Below are 17327 nucleotides of genomic sequence, written 5' to 3' on the forward strand. Positions count from 1 at the left end.
GAAGCCAAAAAGATTGTTAGCCAGTGATCTAAACCACTTACTGTATTTTGAAGAGCAAACAAAGGTTAATATGAAAGTAATTATCCAAACTGTTTGTTCAAATATACATGTTTTTACATCCCAGTAAGGACGTCAGAAGTATCATTACTTTGATATTTTTCGATACCACATGTTTAAAATAAGGATGGACGTTATGGATTTTTTTCAGCCGATACCGATAATCGGGAATTAATGATTCTCATGGCTGATACCGATAAGATAACTGATAATCTCACATTTTTGTATTTAAAAAAGAAGCTCCTAACTTTGACTTTATGCATACCTGAGGGCAACGAAGGCTAAGATACAGTGAGAAATAACTGATGATTTAATATTACATAGCTCTAACAACATTTGTTAAAACTTTAAAAACATTTTTTATTGTAAAGTCAATGAAAGCAATTTGGCTTCATATTATCGGCTATAATTTCAGTATTGGCCGATAACCGATAATGTAAATTTCCCATTACTGGGACTTAAAGTCATCTTTCCAATATATATCATGCATCTGTAGTTTAAAACGATAAATATCTGCATTAGATAGTGTTGAAAGTATTGAAGATATAAAAAACAGATCTACAATCAGCAGGATTACTCAAAAACTACTGAACGAATTTCCACTAAACTTGAATGAAGGATGGGTCTCGGCCCAGAATAGATCCCATTAAGGGTAGGGTTAAAAATCTGGATCTAGTAGATTTAAAAATGTCCTATTTGATATTGTATTAGCTTGATTGAATTAAAAGGGACTGTTGGGCCTTGGCGGTGGTATGCGCTCTACTGAGTGCGATTCTAGTTTTCATGGAAGTGTTGACTAATTGAAACCGTACTGTACCTAATCAAACTGATATCTAGTTTCTGCATTTGTGACTCACGTAGATGTAATTCTGATGATATTACATAGTGGTCATTCTTTTATTTATACCCAAACCCCCATGGTGGCCTGCAGCAGGTCTGATCTGGTTCCTTGGATGCCTGACCTTAGAGCTTTGTTGACTGATGCCCTCGCAGAGACCCTCTCATTACCACTGACCTTAGATACAGATGTCAGATGTATCTTAAGGGTAGCAATCAATGCAGCCGGTTTATTCATAAACTGTCAACAGAGCTGCCGTGCAAACAGCTCTCCTGAAGTCCATGCCGGTGTCAGGAAAGAGACACCTGCATGAAACCGCCTGTGCAGGTGTCACTGTGGTCTGATGTGTTAAGTCAAGTCTTATTGTCTGCTTCATGCCGTTCATAGTAACAGGAAGGGAGAAAGAGGCCTTGTTTTGTTTGATAGATTAGGAAAACGTGTCAAACGGAAGAGATTAAGAATCAGTGAAAATACGTTCAGTCAGTTAACATCCCTATCTATCGCCAATGACACAGATATCAGGAAACCAGTTATAAGGAAAATACTTATTTAAACACTTTCTTTTGTGTAGAAGTGATGATTTCTGGAAAGGCCCTGATCGCACATTTCCTTAATGACGCAAATTTAACTTATCCCAAGGATTTCTTCAATGACAATAGGAGCTGATATGGCTGATTAATTTGTAACTGTAGGGATTGTGTCCGACAGGTAGGCAAAGTCATTGTTGAATGACTCATGGAAAAGAAACAGCCCGTCCAAACTAAGGTTCATTTACAAGTCTATGTCACCTAAACACACATCTATAGTGGCAATGAAGGCTCAACACAGACACTGTTGTGCAGTGTGGCAAGAGGAGGGGATGTTTGGGGTGCACGCTCTCCTTTCCAATAAGGAAGACAAACGGGTCAAACTGCCTTCCTGTAGTCGTTATCACTGCATACTGGAAATTTCTTCTTCCAGAAAATTCAAATTAGAGGGCAACCAATACTGGACTTATGGGGGCACACCAAACTCGGACACAAGTCTATATACAATCTGTCACTCTACAGATTTAAGTCACAGACTATGAAATCTTTTTATCATCGTTTTTATCAAGCACTGACTTGCATATCAAATGATTTACAGTAGAGAATGCTGACTCAGCATTCATAAGCGAGAGTCAGACACAAAAAAAAATAAAACCTGGAATTTTTGCATTCCTGTGATCGTGATCATTAACAAGTATTTAGTATTTACATTTGGATTAGTGCGTGTCCCAGGCAATAGTTTGTAGACTGATTAGACATGCTTATCTCTATTATATATAATATATCAAAGTTAAGAAATGTCCAGTGACTCAGCATTTTTCCTGCACACACACTCCACGAGTAATGTTTTTTAAATAGTTTTGCCATATTTTTATGTCCGCAAAAAGGAACATGACATAGCTGTGGCAGGAGGGTAAGGAGGTCTTAAGTAGTCTGAGACTTGGCACAACAAATACAACTGTATTTTTCCCACTACTGAATGTAGCTGTTTAGGGAAAAGTCACTGCACGTTCGTCAGCCTCACATTCTGTTTATGGTGTCAGATTGCAGAGAAGAGGATGCTAAATAAAAGCAGTGAAACCTGCATGGACATCAGTCGAATGAAGGACGTGTTTAGGTTTACACTTCAAGCAAGTAACACAGAAATGTTGAGGCAACACAAGATCACTAAGGTGACCTTTGATACATGCACCAATCTGATATTCTTGAACTCTCATAAAACCTACAGCTGATTTTCTGCAATATGAAGATCAATGGAACTGAACAGTGTAGCAAGTTAGAAGTTAAGTCACGGATATGAGCACATCCCATATGGTCTAGCGGTTAGGATTCCTGGTTTTCACCCAGGCGGCCCGGGTTCGACTCCCGGTATGGGAACTACAATTTGTTTGACTAATACAAGTCCTCTATTTGCATTGTGCAGTCAACATTGCAGCTTTCTTGAGAATCACTCATCCTAACTACTCGATGCACCACATGATTCCAGAAGGTGATCAAAACCTTAACATTAAAGCTGAAATTACCTGACACTATCTCAGGTTTAACCAGCACCTCTACTTGTGTTCGAGCTCATAACCTAATACGAGCATTTAGGTCCAGGTCCAAGTCCAGCCCCTCTGTAGAGCAAAACTTAACCTATGCCTAGGTTTTTGCAAGTGATCTGACGGCCACTAGAGACTCCCATAACCTCATAACAAATACACACAAAAAAGAAAATGATCAACTGCAGTGAGCCAGCATGTACCTCTTGTATTCTGTGTTTGCACAGCTATGAGGTTCAAGAATGCCAAACAACACACAGAATATGACTAGTCATGGTAACATTTTTGCAGACGTCTGTAAGCTGGCAGGCTTAGCAGCAGGACATGGGCCTTTTTTTTTTTTAACCATAAAGCTACAATTTGACCTGTAAGAGTAGGTAAAACACAGGCGTAAATAATAAAGTAAATGATCCCATTTAACTCACTCACTGTTACTGTCAGAGTGAGAGCCTTACATAATGTTGTTAGTGACAACAGTATGAGATTTTTAAGGTATGATAATCATTTCAGAACATATCACAGATTCATGGTCCACCAGGAAGGGGCGTGACTTTGGCTCTCTATTACATTAAATCAAAACATGGTGGCGATCGCACTTTGACAAGTCGAAATTTGGTGTCTCCAAGAGCATTTTCGGGCATGATGGGGCTTCCATATATTTGTCTTGCAAGTGAACACGGTACGATACCAGCTACCACCAGCTAGCCCTGGTCTGTCCAGGTTCAAAGCTTCCCAGGTGCTCCAAGCTCCCAGCCAGAACCGCTAGCTGCATGGCTAATTGAGCTAACTAGCAAACAGCAGCTACAGTTGGCAGTAATGAGCTGTTTCTTTGTTTGAGTATTCAATTCAACAAGTGGACAATTCTTACATATTGCACCTTTATAATTACATTAAAACAAAACACGGCGGTGTCATTTTTTGATTCACCATGAGCATTTTCGGGCGTGATTTTGCTTCCATATATTTGCTTTGCAGCTCACTCTGAATTACAATAACACTATGCTAACGTTAAATCACCTTCGGGAACAAACTGTCATACATACAGTAAATTACTGTATTTATCAGATAATCACTCCTACTTTAATTAAACTCATCCCAAGGAATAAAATGTGTCTTTCTAATACTTTTCATCATGAAAATCTGACCGTGATTCCTAATAACACCTCCCTGTCTATGTGTGTGTGTGTTAGCTAGCCTACCTGTTGATTCATCATGCTAACAGGATCCCCAAGTGGGCGCGCGCATTCGCTGCCTCTCCGCCTCGCGCTCTGCTCACATGACGTTACCCAGCATTCTGCGGGACACACACACACACACCATGGATCTATAATATAACCTGGATATGACGAAGCCTCTCAGCAGGCACGCCGATTTTTTCCAGTGGCCACTCGCGGTATTGCAACAAAAAATCCCATGGGGCCCAGAAAGCATTTTTCCCATAAGCCGTAATAGTAAAAGAGAAGCCTGTAAAACTGTTCTCAGGACACCTCCAGCTGTCACCACTGTTAACTGCTAATCTTTGTATTCCATATTTTTAAGTCATGGACTTTTAAACCGTCACAAAGTTTTGTAAAGGCCAGAAAAGCCCCCCCAAAGTCTCATTTTCCATGGTGACGTCACAGCTGTGTGCGTGCACTCCCAAGCGCGGTCGCGCTGTGTCTCGGGAGCGAGGATGCCTGTTGGCTGAATGACAGCTCTGAACGGGGCTAAACGTGGTGGGAAAAGTGAATTAAATGACTCCAGGGTGAGTCTTTTTCAAGACAGCGTTGTGATACAAGTTTCATATTTTAATGCCATGTATTTTAAATGCAGTTCTAAAGGTATTTTGGCGTTAAATCACCCGCTGAATGACCGCATTTTCACTTACTGCCAGTGCCACTGCTGTGGAAAAGTCTAAAAGTTATTTACCATGCATGTGATAGTGTCGGTGATGTGTGTCACCAGGGTCTGATGACTGTTTAATATCCTTTTCATCCTGTCATAACGACCTTTTATTACGGTTTGAACCGTCTCAGTCTGACGGCCTGGAGTCATGCAGTCTGCAGCAGAGCTGATGATGATGATGCAAGTATAAACGACAACGCAATAAATAATAAAGATGAATAAAATAGAAAAATATAAGATACAATTAACTAAGAAATGCACATTTTACTTAAGTAATGTCAAAGCGTTCTCTATTTAAAGAAAGTAAGAAACAAGTCAACATGCAGTCACATGTTATTCTCTCACTTGGCTCTTACAAACTATTTTTCTCAGGTTTGCAGACTGTAATCACAAATTAAACAATGTTTACTTGGGACAGATTTGTTTGAGCCTTGGAAATATTTTACAATTATTTTTTATACATATACACAATCAACTTAATGCACATGAATAATGGCACTTGCACTTCGGTAGAGATATTTGTACTTTATTGGATTCGCACACAACATTGTTTACACATCACAGCAGCTCCGCCTGAAAGGGAGAGTCAGGATCCTGAATAGAGGAGACTGGACATGCTGTATCACTTTGTTAGTGTTTGGTGGAACATGTGCCATAATTACTGTGTCTCACATGTGTAGACTATAGTGCCATCAGTGTGTGATGTAGTTGAGTCACTGTGTACAGTATGAAACACTAAACAGACAGTCGCTCTGGCCACAGAAAAAAAAAAAGTTCCCATCTCTGTGGCACCGTGAGTCCGCGACACAAACGCGCCCCGTAACATGTAATCTGTTGTTTATGACAGATCAGACTACACAAATACACACAACACAACATGTATATGATAATCCATCGATCCACCGATTGACTTCGCTGAAACAAAAGCATACGACCGGGAGGAGGGTTAGGAAAACAGCGGAGAACAACGTTTTATCCTTACTTAGAAATAATAACACAACACAAATTAACCACGTGTAGTCTATAACCATGACTTTGAGAACATCGTCGGTTGATGTGCGCTATAAATCCATCATTTGATTGTGTAGATCTGTCGTTACCGCTCAAACTCATCCACAAGCACTCATGAGCGCGCAGCGCTTGTCCAGAACGCAATTTGCTCGTTCTCATTGCCCCAGGGCATGATGGGAGGCCCCAGAGCATCATGGGGGGTGACTCAACTGCGCATGCTCTATGGGCCCCATAACGCGGAAGTAAACCCGGAAGTCAGAAACTTTTTCGGCGTATGCGCCAGGCGAGCAACTCCGTTGAAATCAACGGCGGCCATTTTCCGGTCCTGTATCCACTAATAATACATCCATGACACACACACACACGCCGGCAGAACATCAAGGAAGAGGATGCGGGTCGGTAAGAGGAAAACACGCATGTATTCATGTACGCATATCCGTCGTGTGTGCCGTGTTTTCTAGCGGTTTGTCGCGGCGTGGGATGCTCGCGACGAGTGTGAGTCGATGTCACCGTGTTTCAGCCGTTTTTCCGGCGGCTCTGAGACGGAAAGCAACAGGCTGAGGTGACGGTTAAAAAGTCCTCCCAACTTGTGGGTGAAGTTGTCACCGGTAGCAAACGGTCGCTCGACAGCTAGCTAGAGCGGTTTGGGCAGCGTTTTTTTTTTACCGGTGACGTTTGTGTGAAGGAATGTAGGAAGTACAACGCCTGGTCCTACCCTGAAGAAGAGAGGTGTTTAAAACACTAGGCCGATATCTGCGATGTAAACTGATATCGGACATCAGTGTGGGACAGTGACAGGCGAGCCTGTTGACAGGTTTACGTCATTATCAGCCGTTTTGGTTTTTTTGGAGGACAGCCCAGGATTTTTTTTATTTTTGGTAAATGGTGAGATTGAGCTGGGAAACAAAAGGGGGCTCTGAGTTATGCAAAACAGAAACTGAAAACAAAATAATAATATACACCTGGTTGCTCTTAATGTTTCATTTGATTTAGCTTTTTATTCGTAGCTCAGATGTTGTAATGATTGTGTGCTGCTGTATTGACCGAATACTGTTTAAAAACAATAATCCTGTTATTGTTAAAGGTGCAATATGTAAGAACGCCACCCCTCAAATTCATGCTCCAAACACATAGGGGGCAGCATATCACCAAAAGTAACCGCTAACTGCTGCTTACTGTAGATCAAGCCCATAGATTTATACAGAAGAACTAGATACCAGATGCAAAGATGGCGCCCGTTCAAACCAATGAGAATTGCTCGCATAGTGCATATAAGTTTTCTTGCTTCTGCGTTTACTTCCTGGTTATGTGGCCCTTTGAATACGTGCGGTAGAGATTACCCCGCAGAAGTCGAGCTTTCTCGGCTTCGTCTGCATCGCATCCAGGTTTTAATATAACGTCCTTGCTGTAGATGCTGTAAACTAGTTAGCCCAGTTAGCCATGCAGCTAGTGGTCCAGACTGAGAGCTCAGAGTGGTATTACGCTTAAGGATGGGCCGGGGCTTCAGTAGATATCTCTGCAACACAACATATACTGTAGATGTCTTTGGCATAACCTCAAAACTCTAACTCTAAAATGATTACGCATTGCACCTTTAATGTTTAATTAAAATGTTTAATTAAAATGATTTTCTCTCCGACTGATATTGTCTCAATATTTGGGGCAGATGTCGATAGAGATATTAGGAAGTAACACGTTCCTAAAACAGCTTATATACTACACATGTGGATATCAAACACTTGGGACGAAGATTTATAAAAGAGACAGGATGTTTTACAGTTTATCAATAAGCTTTAAAGAGAAGATAGTCAGAGATTAGAGGGTTGACTGCTGAATCACTTTTATCTCTGCTTCCATAACAGAGTTTCAGAGCTCGGCACTTAATTATAACCACAAATAATCATTCTCTCTGATGCAGTTCCCTGAGACAGAAGTTTATCTGTTATCAGAGACTGTGATGTTATGTCTTCAGTATTGTTTGCAGGGATTTTGGGTTATTTAAAAGACTTGGGGAGTTTTTCACATTCTACAGTTGTTAGTTTGGGATTAGGTTAAAACCTAAAAAGCTCTGCACTGAGCCTGCTGAGCCGAAACAGAAAAAACACAATTAAGCAAGTGTTAAAACTGTGATAAAGCCTCCAGTGTATGAACATTGTGACATCAACAGTAGAGTGTCCTGATTTCTCTCCCCACTCCAGGCTATAACGCTGACAGCTGCTGCTGACACAGTAAAGATTTTTCCACTTTTATAACATTTGCGGCCACACTGCAGAACAGGCTCCTATACAAATACTCACGAGGTTTTGATGTAGCTCGGTGATGTAACTACAATCATATCAAATCCTCTCTCATGGTATGTGTGATTTTATATTGATATATATTCTAGTATAGTACTTTTTTAGGAAAATCAGCTAAGGAAATGGAGATTTATGGGTCAAATGATCTTTTCTTGGCAAATTAAATACCTGACTAATGAATGAGAGTCTTTGTCACACTTACAATACAAATATATGTGTTAGATAATTGTTAAAATGTATTTCTATGCTGAATTTTTTTGTTACTTATCTGTTGATGTTTTTGCCAGTACCAACATTTTTGTTATAAGCTAATATCAGTCAAAGTATTGCTCCAGCTGATTTATAAATTAGAGCCTGGCCAATATGAAAGCTTTTTTTGGAGATTTAAATTCACAAAAACATTCTTGATGTGATAAATATTAGGTATAAAATGATTAAATTACCAGTGAGGTTAACTGTTTCAGTGCACTGATGATATCACTCAGGCTCCATTAGATTTATCTAAAGTCTAAATGATATTGGAAAGCGTCATCATACCGTCCAAGCCTAAACTAGGCTAAAAACAACTTAGTATTAACTTAATTTGTAACGCCCTTGAAAAAGAGACACTTTGTGTAACAATTTATTCTGGTGCTAGCTTAATTCCAGGAATCTACAATGGGGCCTCTGTTTTTGCAGAACAGGCCCGCACTTTCAGTTGAAATGTCACAAACCAATGGTCAATTTTCCATTTATCCCTTTGTTATATTGTTGGCTTCACATCAGAACCCAAAGCTGTAACCTTTTTTTGTCAGCCTTTGTCCTTTATCTGGAAAAACCAGAGTATTGATGTTCAGGTTTTCAATATTTTCAATCAATCTTACAATGGACATGCATGTTTGAGCACCACATTCCAGTCATTTTATCTAATCTTTTTCTTTGTGTTTTTACTGACATTTAAGAGGAATTACTTGTACAGAGCCGTGAGTTTATGCTCTATCTGGACTATTAATGAAAATCCTCTCCAGCTCTCGATGCCATCACAGCCAGCTTGTCTTTATTGCCTCTTTTTAAAGTGCTATCCTCAGGCTGTGCTGGGACTTCAACCCTTGACCAAACAGATAAGAATATAATCACCAAAGCAATGGGATGATGTCAGAATCAGTGTTTAGGTTATGGTCTCTTTCCTTTAAGATGTTCAGTTCACATCACATGTCTGCTGTGTCGATAGCTACTCAGGCCAATAAATAGAGGAGGTTAAACAAATCCCTGACTCTGCTCTTGTCTCTCTTTCTCCCTCAGCCTCAGACATGGATTACACGGTTGTGTTCGCAGCCTTGGAAACAGTATGTGAAGACAACATTGCTATTTTGTGTGGGCCTTCTGATTTGCCGTACGGCAATGTTGCCAATCGCCTGGTCACGTGTTTGAGACAGATTCAGGAGCACAGCCGAGCCCTGGAGCCTGTGGTCGGCAGCTTCACCGCCGTCTACCACCATTATGACTTTGACGAACAAACGCCTGGGAATGGCTACCGCACCTTGGTTAAGGTAGGACTGATCCCACTGACTGGATGTGTTGTCCCACTAAAGGCTGCTATTTGAGATGTGATTGTACTAATGAGTTAAACCTATCAATGCTTCCTCTGTGATTAAAGCAGTGCTGGCAGGGCCTATTTTGGTATTTGTTCCACATCCTTGCCTATTGGTCTCAGTTTTGGTTGTTGTGCGAAATTATTTCAGCACTAATCAGAACCAGAATCAGAATACTTTATTAATCCCCAGGGAGAAATTGTTAATATTGATGTCGTTCATATCTGTTCATTAGAATCATGATTGAAGGGCTTAATCTATGCACTCGGCCTTATGATTGCTTGTGTTGGGGATGTTTTGTTTTGATTTGGGATCAAGATCAAGATGTACAATGTCTTATTTATCTAGCTGTGGTGGCAATGTTGTTACTCTGATGGGCCACCTCCCTTGACAGAATGTAGAAGAAACAAAAACAAGTATATTTACTGTTTTCATTCATATCATTTGGTCTATACAGCTTCAGAAAACAGTGAAAACTAAAACTGTAGTTTAATTTTTGATATTTTAAAAATGACCAATGCCAATTAATTCAATGTAAATCATTTCTGCTTATGAAACATTAATTTTATGTGAATACTGTATATTTACACTTCACTGAAGACAGTGTGATTAAAATGATTAGTAGCTTAGATTTCATAATACTTGGTAGTTAAATTTCCCCTGAAACCTGTTGCCTCTCATCTCAAGCTGTTGATACTTGCGTCTTGGGCTGCATTTGTTTTTGTAATATCAATATATGAAAAGTTAAGCTTGAATTAGTATTTACTCATGCAATTGTTTTACTTTGATACAAAAATACCGTTTTAATATGACACATTTTCACATGTAAAACAAGCATTTTATTGTATGACATTCACAGTTTCGTATAATTTTAATGACATGTTCCAGTGTACGTTGAATGTTAATTACATATTTGTTGCATGTGGAAGGAAAAGATTCATTTATACTGAACCTCTCAGATTTAAATAGTCAAACAGTCAGACATCTAAAGCAGCAAATTTATGTCTAAGATTAAGTCTTGTTTTTTATATAAACATTTATCACCACCCTGATCCTTGAAATGTTTACAGGCCTATCTGTTTTTCTTTCTTTCAGGTCTTGCAGTCTTGCCTCTTGCACATCATTCACAAGGGCCGTTACATTGCTTCTAATTACAACAGTGCCTTCTTCAGGGCCGAGCACAACGCCTCTGAGATGGAGGCGTACTGCAGCGCTCTGTGTCAGCTGCGTGCCCTTCTCCACCTCGCCCAGCAGCTCATCAACGACAACGAGTGCGGCCAGCTGTACTCCCTGCAGGACAGGGACCTGAGCCGCAAGTTTGTGCAGGAGTACAGCTCCATGCACAAAGCCTGTTTCTACGGCCGCTGTCTGGGCTTTCAGGTCAGCCAGCAAAAACATCAAACCAGTTGCTTTTATTTTGTACCGACAAGTTTAATTTTACCGTGTTGGAGTTGGTTTTCTTCGCAAAATGATTGATTGTCAGCTTATTGAGCACCTTTTGTCTAGTCACAATATGTAGTTTAACGTCAGATCCCAATTAAATTATTTTCAAGAGACTTCATAGTCAGTTTTGGCCTCATTATGAAATGATATGTGTCCCTTATTTTAATCATTTAAACCTGTCTTTTTTTACAGTTCTCACCAACTCTACGTCCCTTCCTCCAGACTGTTGTCATAAGCATGGTTTCATATGGAGAGACGTATGGGAAACAGCAGTCTGGCTTGGGTTAGTCATTGTTTTTGTCTTTTTGTCTTTCTGGTTTTGATGGAAGGTCCTTTTCGTGTTTTAAATCATCCATCTTCTTCCAGGTATGGCCGCCCTCTCCCTCCTCACATCAGGGAAGTACGTCATGGATCCAGAGCTGCGGGGTGCAGAGTTTGAACGCATTACCCAGAACCTGGACATGCAGTTCTGGAAGTCCTTCTGGAACCTCACAGAGTCCGGCCTTATAGCAGTAGGCAGGGTCAAATATTCTCCCACTGACTCAAATTAGCTGATGTCTTCTTTCATGTTTTCACTGCTCAACCCTCTCCTGCATGTCTCTCTCCGTGCAGGGCTTCAGCAGAATAGCCTCTTGCCCAGTGCAGATGAATTTCACCATGACGTTGCCTCCTGTCACTCTACACCTCCCACTGGCCTCAGACCCCAGTCTAACAGCCACCGTGTCTCCTCCGATAGCCCACTGGGGTCCCGGGCCAGTCCACATGCGCCTTATCTCCCATGAGCTGCGAGAAGGACAGGTGAGACTCTGCAGGTCTAGGACAGAGGTGTAAGGAACATGTAAAAGAAAAAAACTAAAACAGACAATAGTGACCTTTGGAAATTGAAAAAAACTGAATAGAGTTTCCGTAAATTACCTCCTTATTACTGCCTATTGAAACTACATACATTTTCTCATGCCAGTATTTTGCATTTTGATTTGTCACATATATAATAAGAAAGTATTTGTAATTTCCTAACAAGATACTGTTTGACGTATTCTTGCTCATCTCTGTTTATACAGTTTCTCTGTTTCTTACTTTATAGGACAGTGAGGAGCTGCTATCATTTTCTCGAGACGATCCTCCCCCCATCACCGCGTCCCATCTCCCCTGGGTGCAGAAGCAGCCTCGCTCCCCCTGGCTGCTCATCCACTTCCATGGAGGGGGCTTCGTAGCCCAGACTTCCAGATCCCATGAGGTACAGAACAGATTGCTGGTGAAAGACTGCTGTATTTTAATCTGTATTAGTTGTTTGCAAATGTGATTAATGCTTCCAGTTATAATAATACTACTACTCAGTCCTACAAAGTGTTTCACAGTCTGCAAAAGTAACAAATTATTTATTAAATGCAGTCAAAATAAGCAACTGTTAATGTTTTCTGCTCTCTGTCCACCTCCTCATGAATCAGAATTATCTTCGGAGTTGGTCAAAGGAGCTGAACGTACCGATACTCTCCGTGGACTACTCTCTGTCCCCCGAAGCGCCCTTTCCCAGAGCTCTGGAGGAATGTTTCTACGCCTACTGTTGGGCTCTGAATAACTGTCATCTACTGGGTATGTTTATGACGTCACACTCGTTACAAATGTATCAGAATATGTGATTTCAAAGCCACAAATATATTCCTGGGCAAAAATTCAAATATATGTGACTACATTTACAGTACATAAGCAGATCTATACATGGATATATTTGTACAGAAAGCAACAGAGAATCTTTACACCTTAAGAAATGCTCCATGTTGCCTTTGCAGGTGCAGGCAGCACATGTACACTTTGTACTAATTTCATATGTGGTGTGACTGGTTGTCCCTTTTATAGAAGCTCCTATAGGAGGGGCACATTATGTACTGAAACTGGCATGTGAAATGTTATCTGTACATAATCAGATCATGGAACAGGGAAGGTCTCATATGTGGATGTCATGTGGAGAAAAGGTGGAGAAAAGGAAAGAAAGATGGTACATTAGGGAACTGATAATGATGGGATTAAAGGTTAAATGTTAATCTGTTATCTTAGTTATCTGTTGAATATGTTTTCAGTTTTTGTTTTGTTACATGTGACATCATCAAATCACTTGTTTTGTCCAACAACTGTCCAAAGGTCAGTGACATGCAAAGCAAACAGATTAAACACAGGGAAAGCAGGTAATCCTACAGTGGACCTATCGTTTCAGTAAGTAATGGCAGTGTAAACTGGTTTGGATAAATCCTGCCTGTTCTCCATCCTTGTACTTTATGAATGTAGTTAAAACAAACCTTATTATTCAGATGCTAACAGTCCTGTCTGTGTGTCTCAGGCTCCACAGCTGAGCGGGTTTGTCTGGCCGGGGACAGCGCCGGAGGAAACCTCTGCGTCACCGTGTCCATGAAGGCCATATCCAACGGCATCCGAGTCCCTGACGGCATCATGGCCGCCTACCCCGCCACCTTGCTCACCACTGACGCCTCGCCCTCCCGCCTGCTCACGCTCATTGACCCGCTGTTGCCTCTGGGTGTTCTCACAAAGTGCCTCAATGCCTATGCAGGTATGTAGGGGTTACAATAGGAGAGCTGAAGGTGTGTGCTGTTTGATGCCTCATTTAACACAAGAGCACTTTCCGGCGCCACTGGAACAGAAAACAGAGGATGTTATGCAAAGACCAGAGCTGTTATAGATTTGTGTTTTTCATTAGTTTTTGTTTGTATTTCACGTTTAATTTTGTTTTCAATTCAGTTTAGTTTGCTACTTTGAGTTTAGTTTTAAAGTTTAAAAAGGTTTGTTTTTATTAGTTTCAGTATATGTTCTCGGGTTTCTTTTTAACATGAGAGGTATTCGTCAGATAAAATAAGTTAAGAAAAGATATTAAAGTTTAAACACAACAGTTTGGGAAGGCAATTGACTCACAGCCATGTAGACATCCCAGTCTCAGTAAACGATATACCAGTTGGTACAGTTGGTTTCCGTTTTATTACCTCTGCCAAGGAGGTTTTGTTTTCACCTGTGCCCATTTGTTTGTTGGTTTTGGTTTTGGTGCAGATCCAGATAAAGGGACGGATCCAGGAATTATTTCTTGGAACCAGTGACAGATTTTTGCTTCTCTGAGCTCATCTCAGATCACATGTCAGGGAGCTGATCTCTGTGTAATTATTGTCACCATGTGTGAGAGAGAGGTTTGTTTCCATTGCCTGCAGTAATGGAAACATGACTTTTTTCTAAATTTGCACTCTCATTAATCCAGATAGATTGATTTCTAAATTTGGTTTAAATGTACTGTGTTATGTAACATTGCCTGAGAGTGTAACACACACACACACACATAGGAGAAAGAAACTTGTTACACTTTTATAATATTCCCTTCATTTTTTTAAATTTTCACCAATACAAACATTACATTACCCTCTGATATTGTCACAGCAAAAATTAAACTGACACATCTACAGTGTTTTAAGTGGCTACTGAAAAACCTCATACAAGCCATGATTGTATCCTGAAGAGCCTCATTAATCACTTCACATCGTCTCCTTCCCAGGTGCAGACTGTCAGACGGTGCAGCCTGTGGTGGGAAGCAGCAGTCTGAGCTCTCTGGGCAGAGACACTGCTGTGCTGCTTAGTGATCTCACACAGGGAGCCTCCAACTGGATCCAGTCCTTTCTGGACCCCATGAGGACTTCAGGTGGAACACGCTCGCTGTCATCAGCGCCGGTGAGGTCTCAGAGCAACAACACTCGCGGGACATCCACTCACGCCTCCACACCAAACTGCGGAGATCGCATGGATTACCCAGAGGGCTTTGAGCCCATGCGCTCCGAGTGCCTGGCTTTTGTTCGCCCAACTTCATCCCCCATTATCAGGAACCCGTTTGTGTCACCCCTGCTGTCTCCTAACAACCTGCTGAGAGGCCTGCCGCCTGTACACATAGTGGTAAGAGAGAGAAGGACAGTTTAATCACTTAGCTTCATTTATTTTAAACATGCAAAACTTCAGCAGTTTTAACATTGGCTTTTTAAACTGCTAATGAGACTAAATTGGCATTTCCTTTTACTTTAAGTAAAAAAAAAAAAAGGAAACTGTTCTCACTAGCTCAGTGTAGTCCAGTTTCAAACACACACATCCTAAGCCAGCTTCATTTTCATACCTGTTGGGTCCATTACGGGGCTAACTGATAAATCTGTCAGGCTGATTTGTCGACAAATAAGCATCAAGAAATTTAGGTGCAGAAATACCAAACTAGGTGTTGTTCAACAGTGTTATATGGTTTAACCACTAGAGAGCACTGACGAGTTGATTCTTCAACTGTGAATGGCCCACTGTACATGTCCGAGGTTCATGTTTATGTAAAAAAAACAATTACTATTGACCAATATTTTGTAACGAGATTTTTTAAACTCCCAGTAACTGACATCAGTATCAATATCATTCAAGCTTTCCCAGCAGGGTTTGTTTTTCCCAGCTATGTCCTTGTCTCCTGATTTCTCCGTGTCTCCTCACAGGCCTCTGCTCTGGACGCCTTGCTGGATGACTCGGTGATGTTTGCCAAAAAGCTCCGAGACATGGGCCAGCCTGTGAGTCTGACGGTGGTGGAGGACCTGCCTCACGGCTTCCTCAGCCTGTCGCAACTCGCCAAGGAGACGGAGGTGGCTTCAGAAATCTGCGTGGAGCAGATGAGGAAGATTTTTCAGCAAGAAAACCCGACGCCTGCTCTCAGCAAACGGCCAAAGCTGGAAGATACTCATCAGAGTACGAATCCATCGGGCTAATGAAGCTGTTGATCTAGGGTTAAAAAGAGACGTGAGAGTATGTGGTGAGAGACGCAATGAATTCAAGAAAAGGAAACAATTGAGGGAGAATAATGAAGATGTACAAAAACTGGAGGAAGCTTAGGGATCCTGCACTCGAAACCTTTACCGCACAAAATTCCTGTAGGCAATAATGATCGAGAGAGACATTAAAACTCTCTTTAACCAGCTCTAAAATTATCCTCAACGATGACAAGATAGGAAACAATGAAGTATTTTTCTACCAAGATCCTGATCGAGACCAAGCGCACAATGACAACATAACGGACGTTCACCCTAACCAGCCCGAGCAGTAATTTCTTACTGATACACGTCAGAGATTTAAGCTTTTGTGCCTTGAATTTAAAGCGCTGCTGTATTTGCATTAAATGAAACATAGTTTTGCCTACGTTACCAAACTGACCAGGATTAAAGGTTTACTTACTGGAAACAGTCCAGATACACTGTAGTGTTATTATATTTGATTTAATGTTGAACCTGGTTGTGTAAGTGTTTACATCAAACTGACAAGGAGGCCTTCGTGTTGTGTCTACCAGCAGTATGTGGGTGTGAATGTAACTTGTAAAACTGTAAAATAATTCTTATTATTTCTTAATGTCAATATTTATCAGTTTTGTTTTATTTAAAGTCTGGATTAAATCAAAACTGCAAGAATGTCTCGACTGTTCTGTGCCGCCACCTGAAAAAACCTTTTGACCCTGCTACTGTTGTATAATACACGTAAGTTGGAAATGATGTAGTTTCATAAATAGTGGTTATTACAGCGTGTTTTATGTAGAAACACTGCTGAATTGGGTTTTCACGGGCAGATGGTTGTTGTTATTACTGTACACAAGCTTGTATTGCAGAGGAATTACTGACAAAGTAACCAAATGGAAACACATTTCAACGCCAAACAGCATAATACTTAACCTGACCAGGAGAACAATCTCAGAATTAGGGTTATTTTTTAAAGCTTAATGTTTCCCAACACTCAACTCCACCAAATCCAATTTTTGCCCTTGTTGCTGTTGCCAGAGTTCCCATTATGATATGAATCTCATTTGGTATCAAAGGTAAGTTTGAGTGAAATTAAACCTTATTATATTTACTTTATTGTACTTTATATGAGCCATGCACCAGTGAAAGACAAATTTCCTTCATCATCATCTGCATTAATGGACAATAAAGCTTTCGAATCTTGAATTTAGAACAAAATCTCAGCTCAGGTTAAGAGCTGCAAAAATCAATTAACTGAAATTAATCGTCAAATATTTGATTCTTTTTAAAAAAAAAACAAATATGGCTAATTTTGACTTAAATGTATTAAACTTATTTGCTAAAAAGAACTTACTGACACGTGCA

The 17327-nt window shown here is 40.6% G+C and overlaps 1 protein-coding gene across 6 annotated transcripts; it reads left to right on the plus strand.

Annotated features, from left to right (window-relative positions):
* The first annotated feature begins 5939 nt into the window (after positions 1-5939).
* Positions 5940-16639, plus strand: lipea (lipase, hormone-sensitive a). Of its 6 annotated transcripts, none has more exons than XM_084379833.1 (11): positions 5940-6257; positions 9437-9684; positions 10822-11106; positions 11362-11452; positions 11536-11681; positions 11782-11967; positions 12254-12406; positions 12618-12762; positions 13505-13732; positions 14717-15108; positions 15678-16639. In XM_084379833.1, the coding sequence occupies exons 1-11, from the start codon at positions 6248-6250 to the stop codon at positions 15942-15944; spliced, it is 2151 nt and encodes a 716-aa protein (XP_084235959.1). In that variant the 5' UTR covers positions 5940-6247; the 3' UTR covers positions 15945-16639. The 6 variants fall into 6 exon arrangements, with proteins under 6 accessions (XP_084235959.1, XP_084235962.1, XP_084235958.1 ...); XM_084379836.1 differs by having other exon boundaries at positions 6231-6253; XM_084379832.1 differs by having other exon boundaries at positions 6246-6284.
* Positions 16640-17327: the final 688 nt, after the last annotated feature.

The sequence above is a fragment of the Pagrus pagrus genome, assembly GCF_965226575.1.
Source record: "Pagrus pagrus genome assembly, chromosome: 17".
NCBI classification, from domain to species: Eukaryota; Metazoa; Chordata; class Actinopteri; order Spariformes; family Sparidae; genus Pagrus; species Pagrus pagrus.

What these genes read in the sequence shown, in the direction of transcription:
- lipea (XM_084379832.1), top strand. Translation starts at nt 6,248, where the DNA reads ATGCGGGTCGGTAAGAGGAAAACACGCATGTATTCAT. An exon ending in GAAACAGCAGTCTGGCTTGG is followed by an intron (nt 11,453 to 11,535) that starts GTTAGTCATTGT and finishes ATCTTCTTCCAG; the next exon opens with GTATGGCCGCCCTCTCCCTC. An exon ending in TGCCGCCTGTACACATAGTG is followed by an intron (nt 15,109 to 15,677) that starts GTAAGAGAGAGA and finishes GTCTCCTCACAG; the next exon opens with GCCTCTGCTCTGGACGCCTT.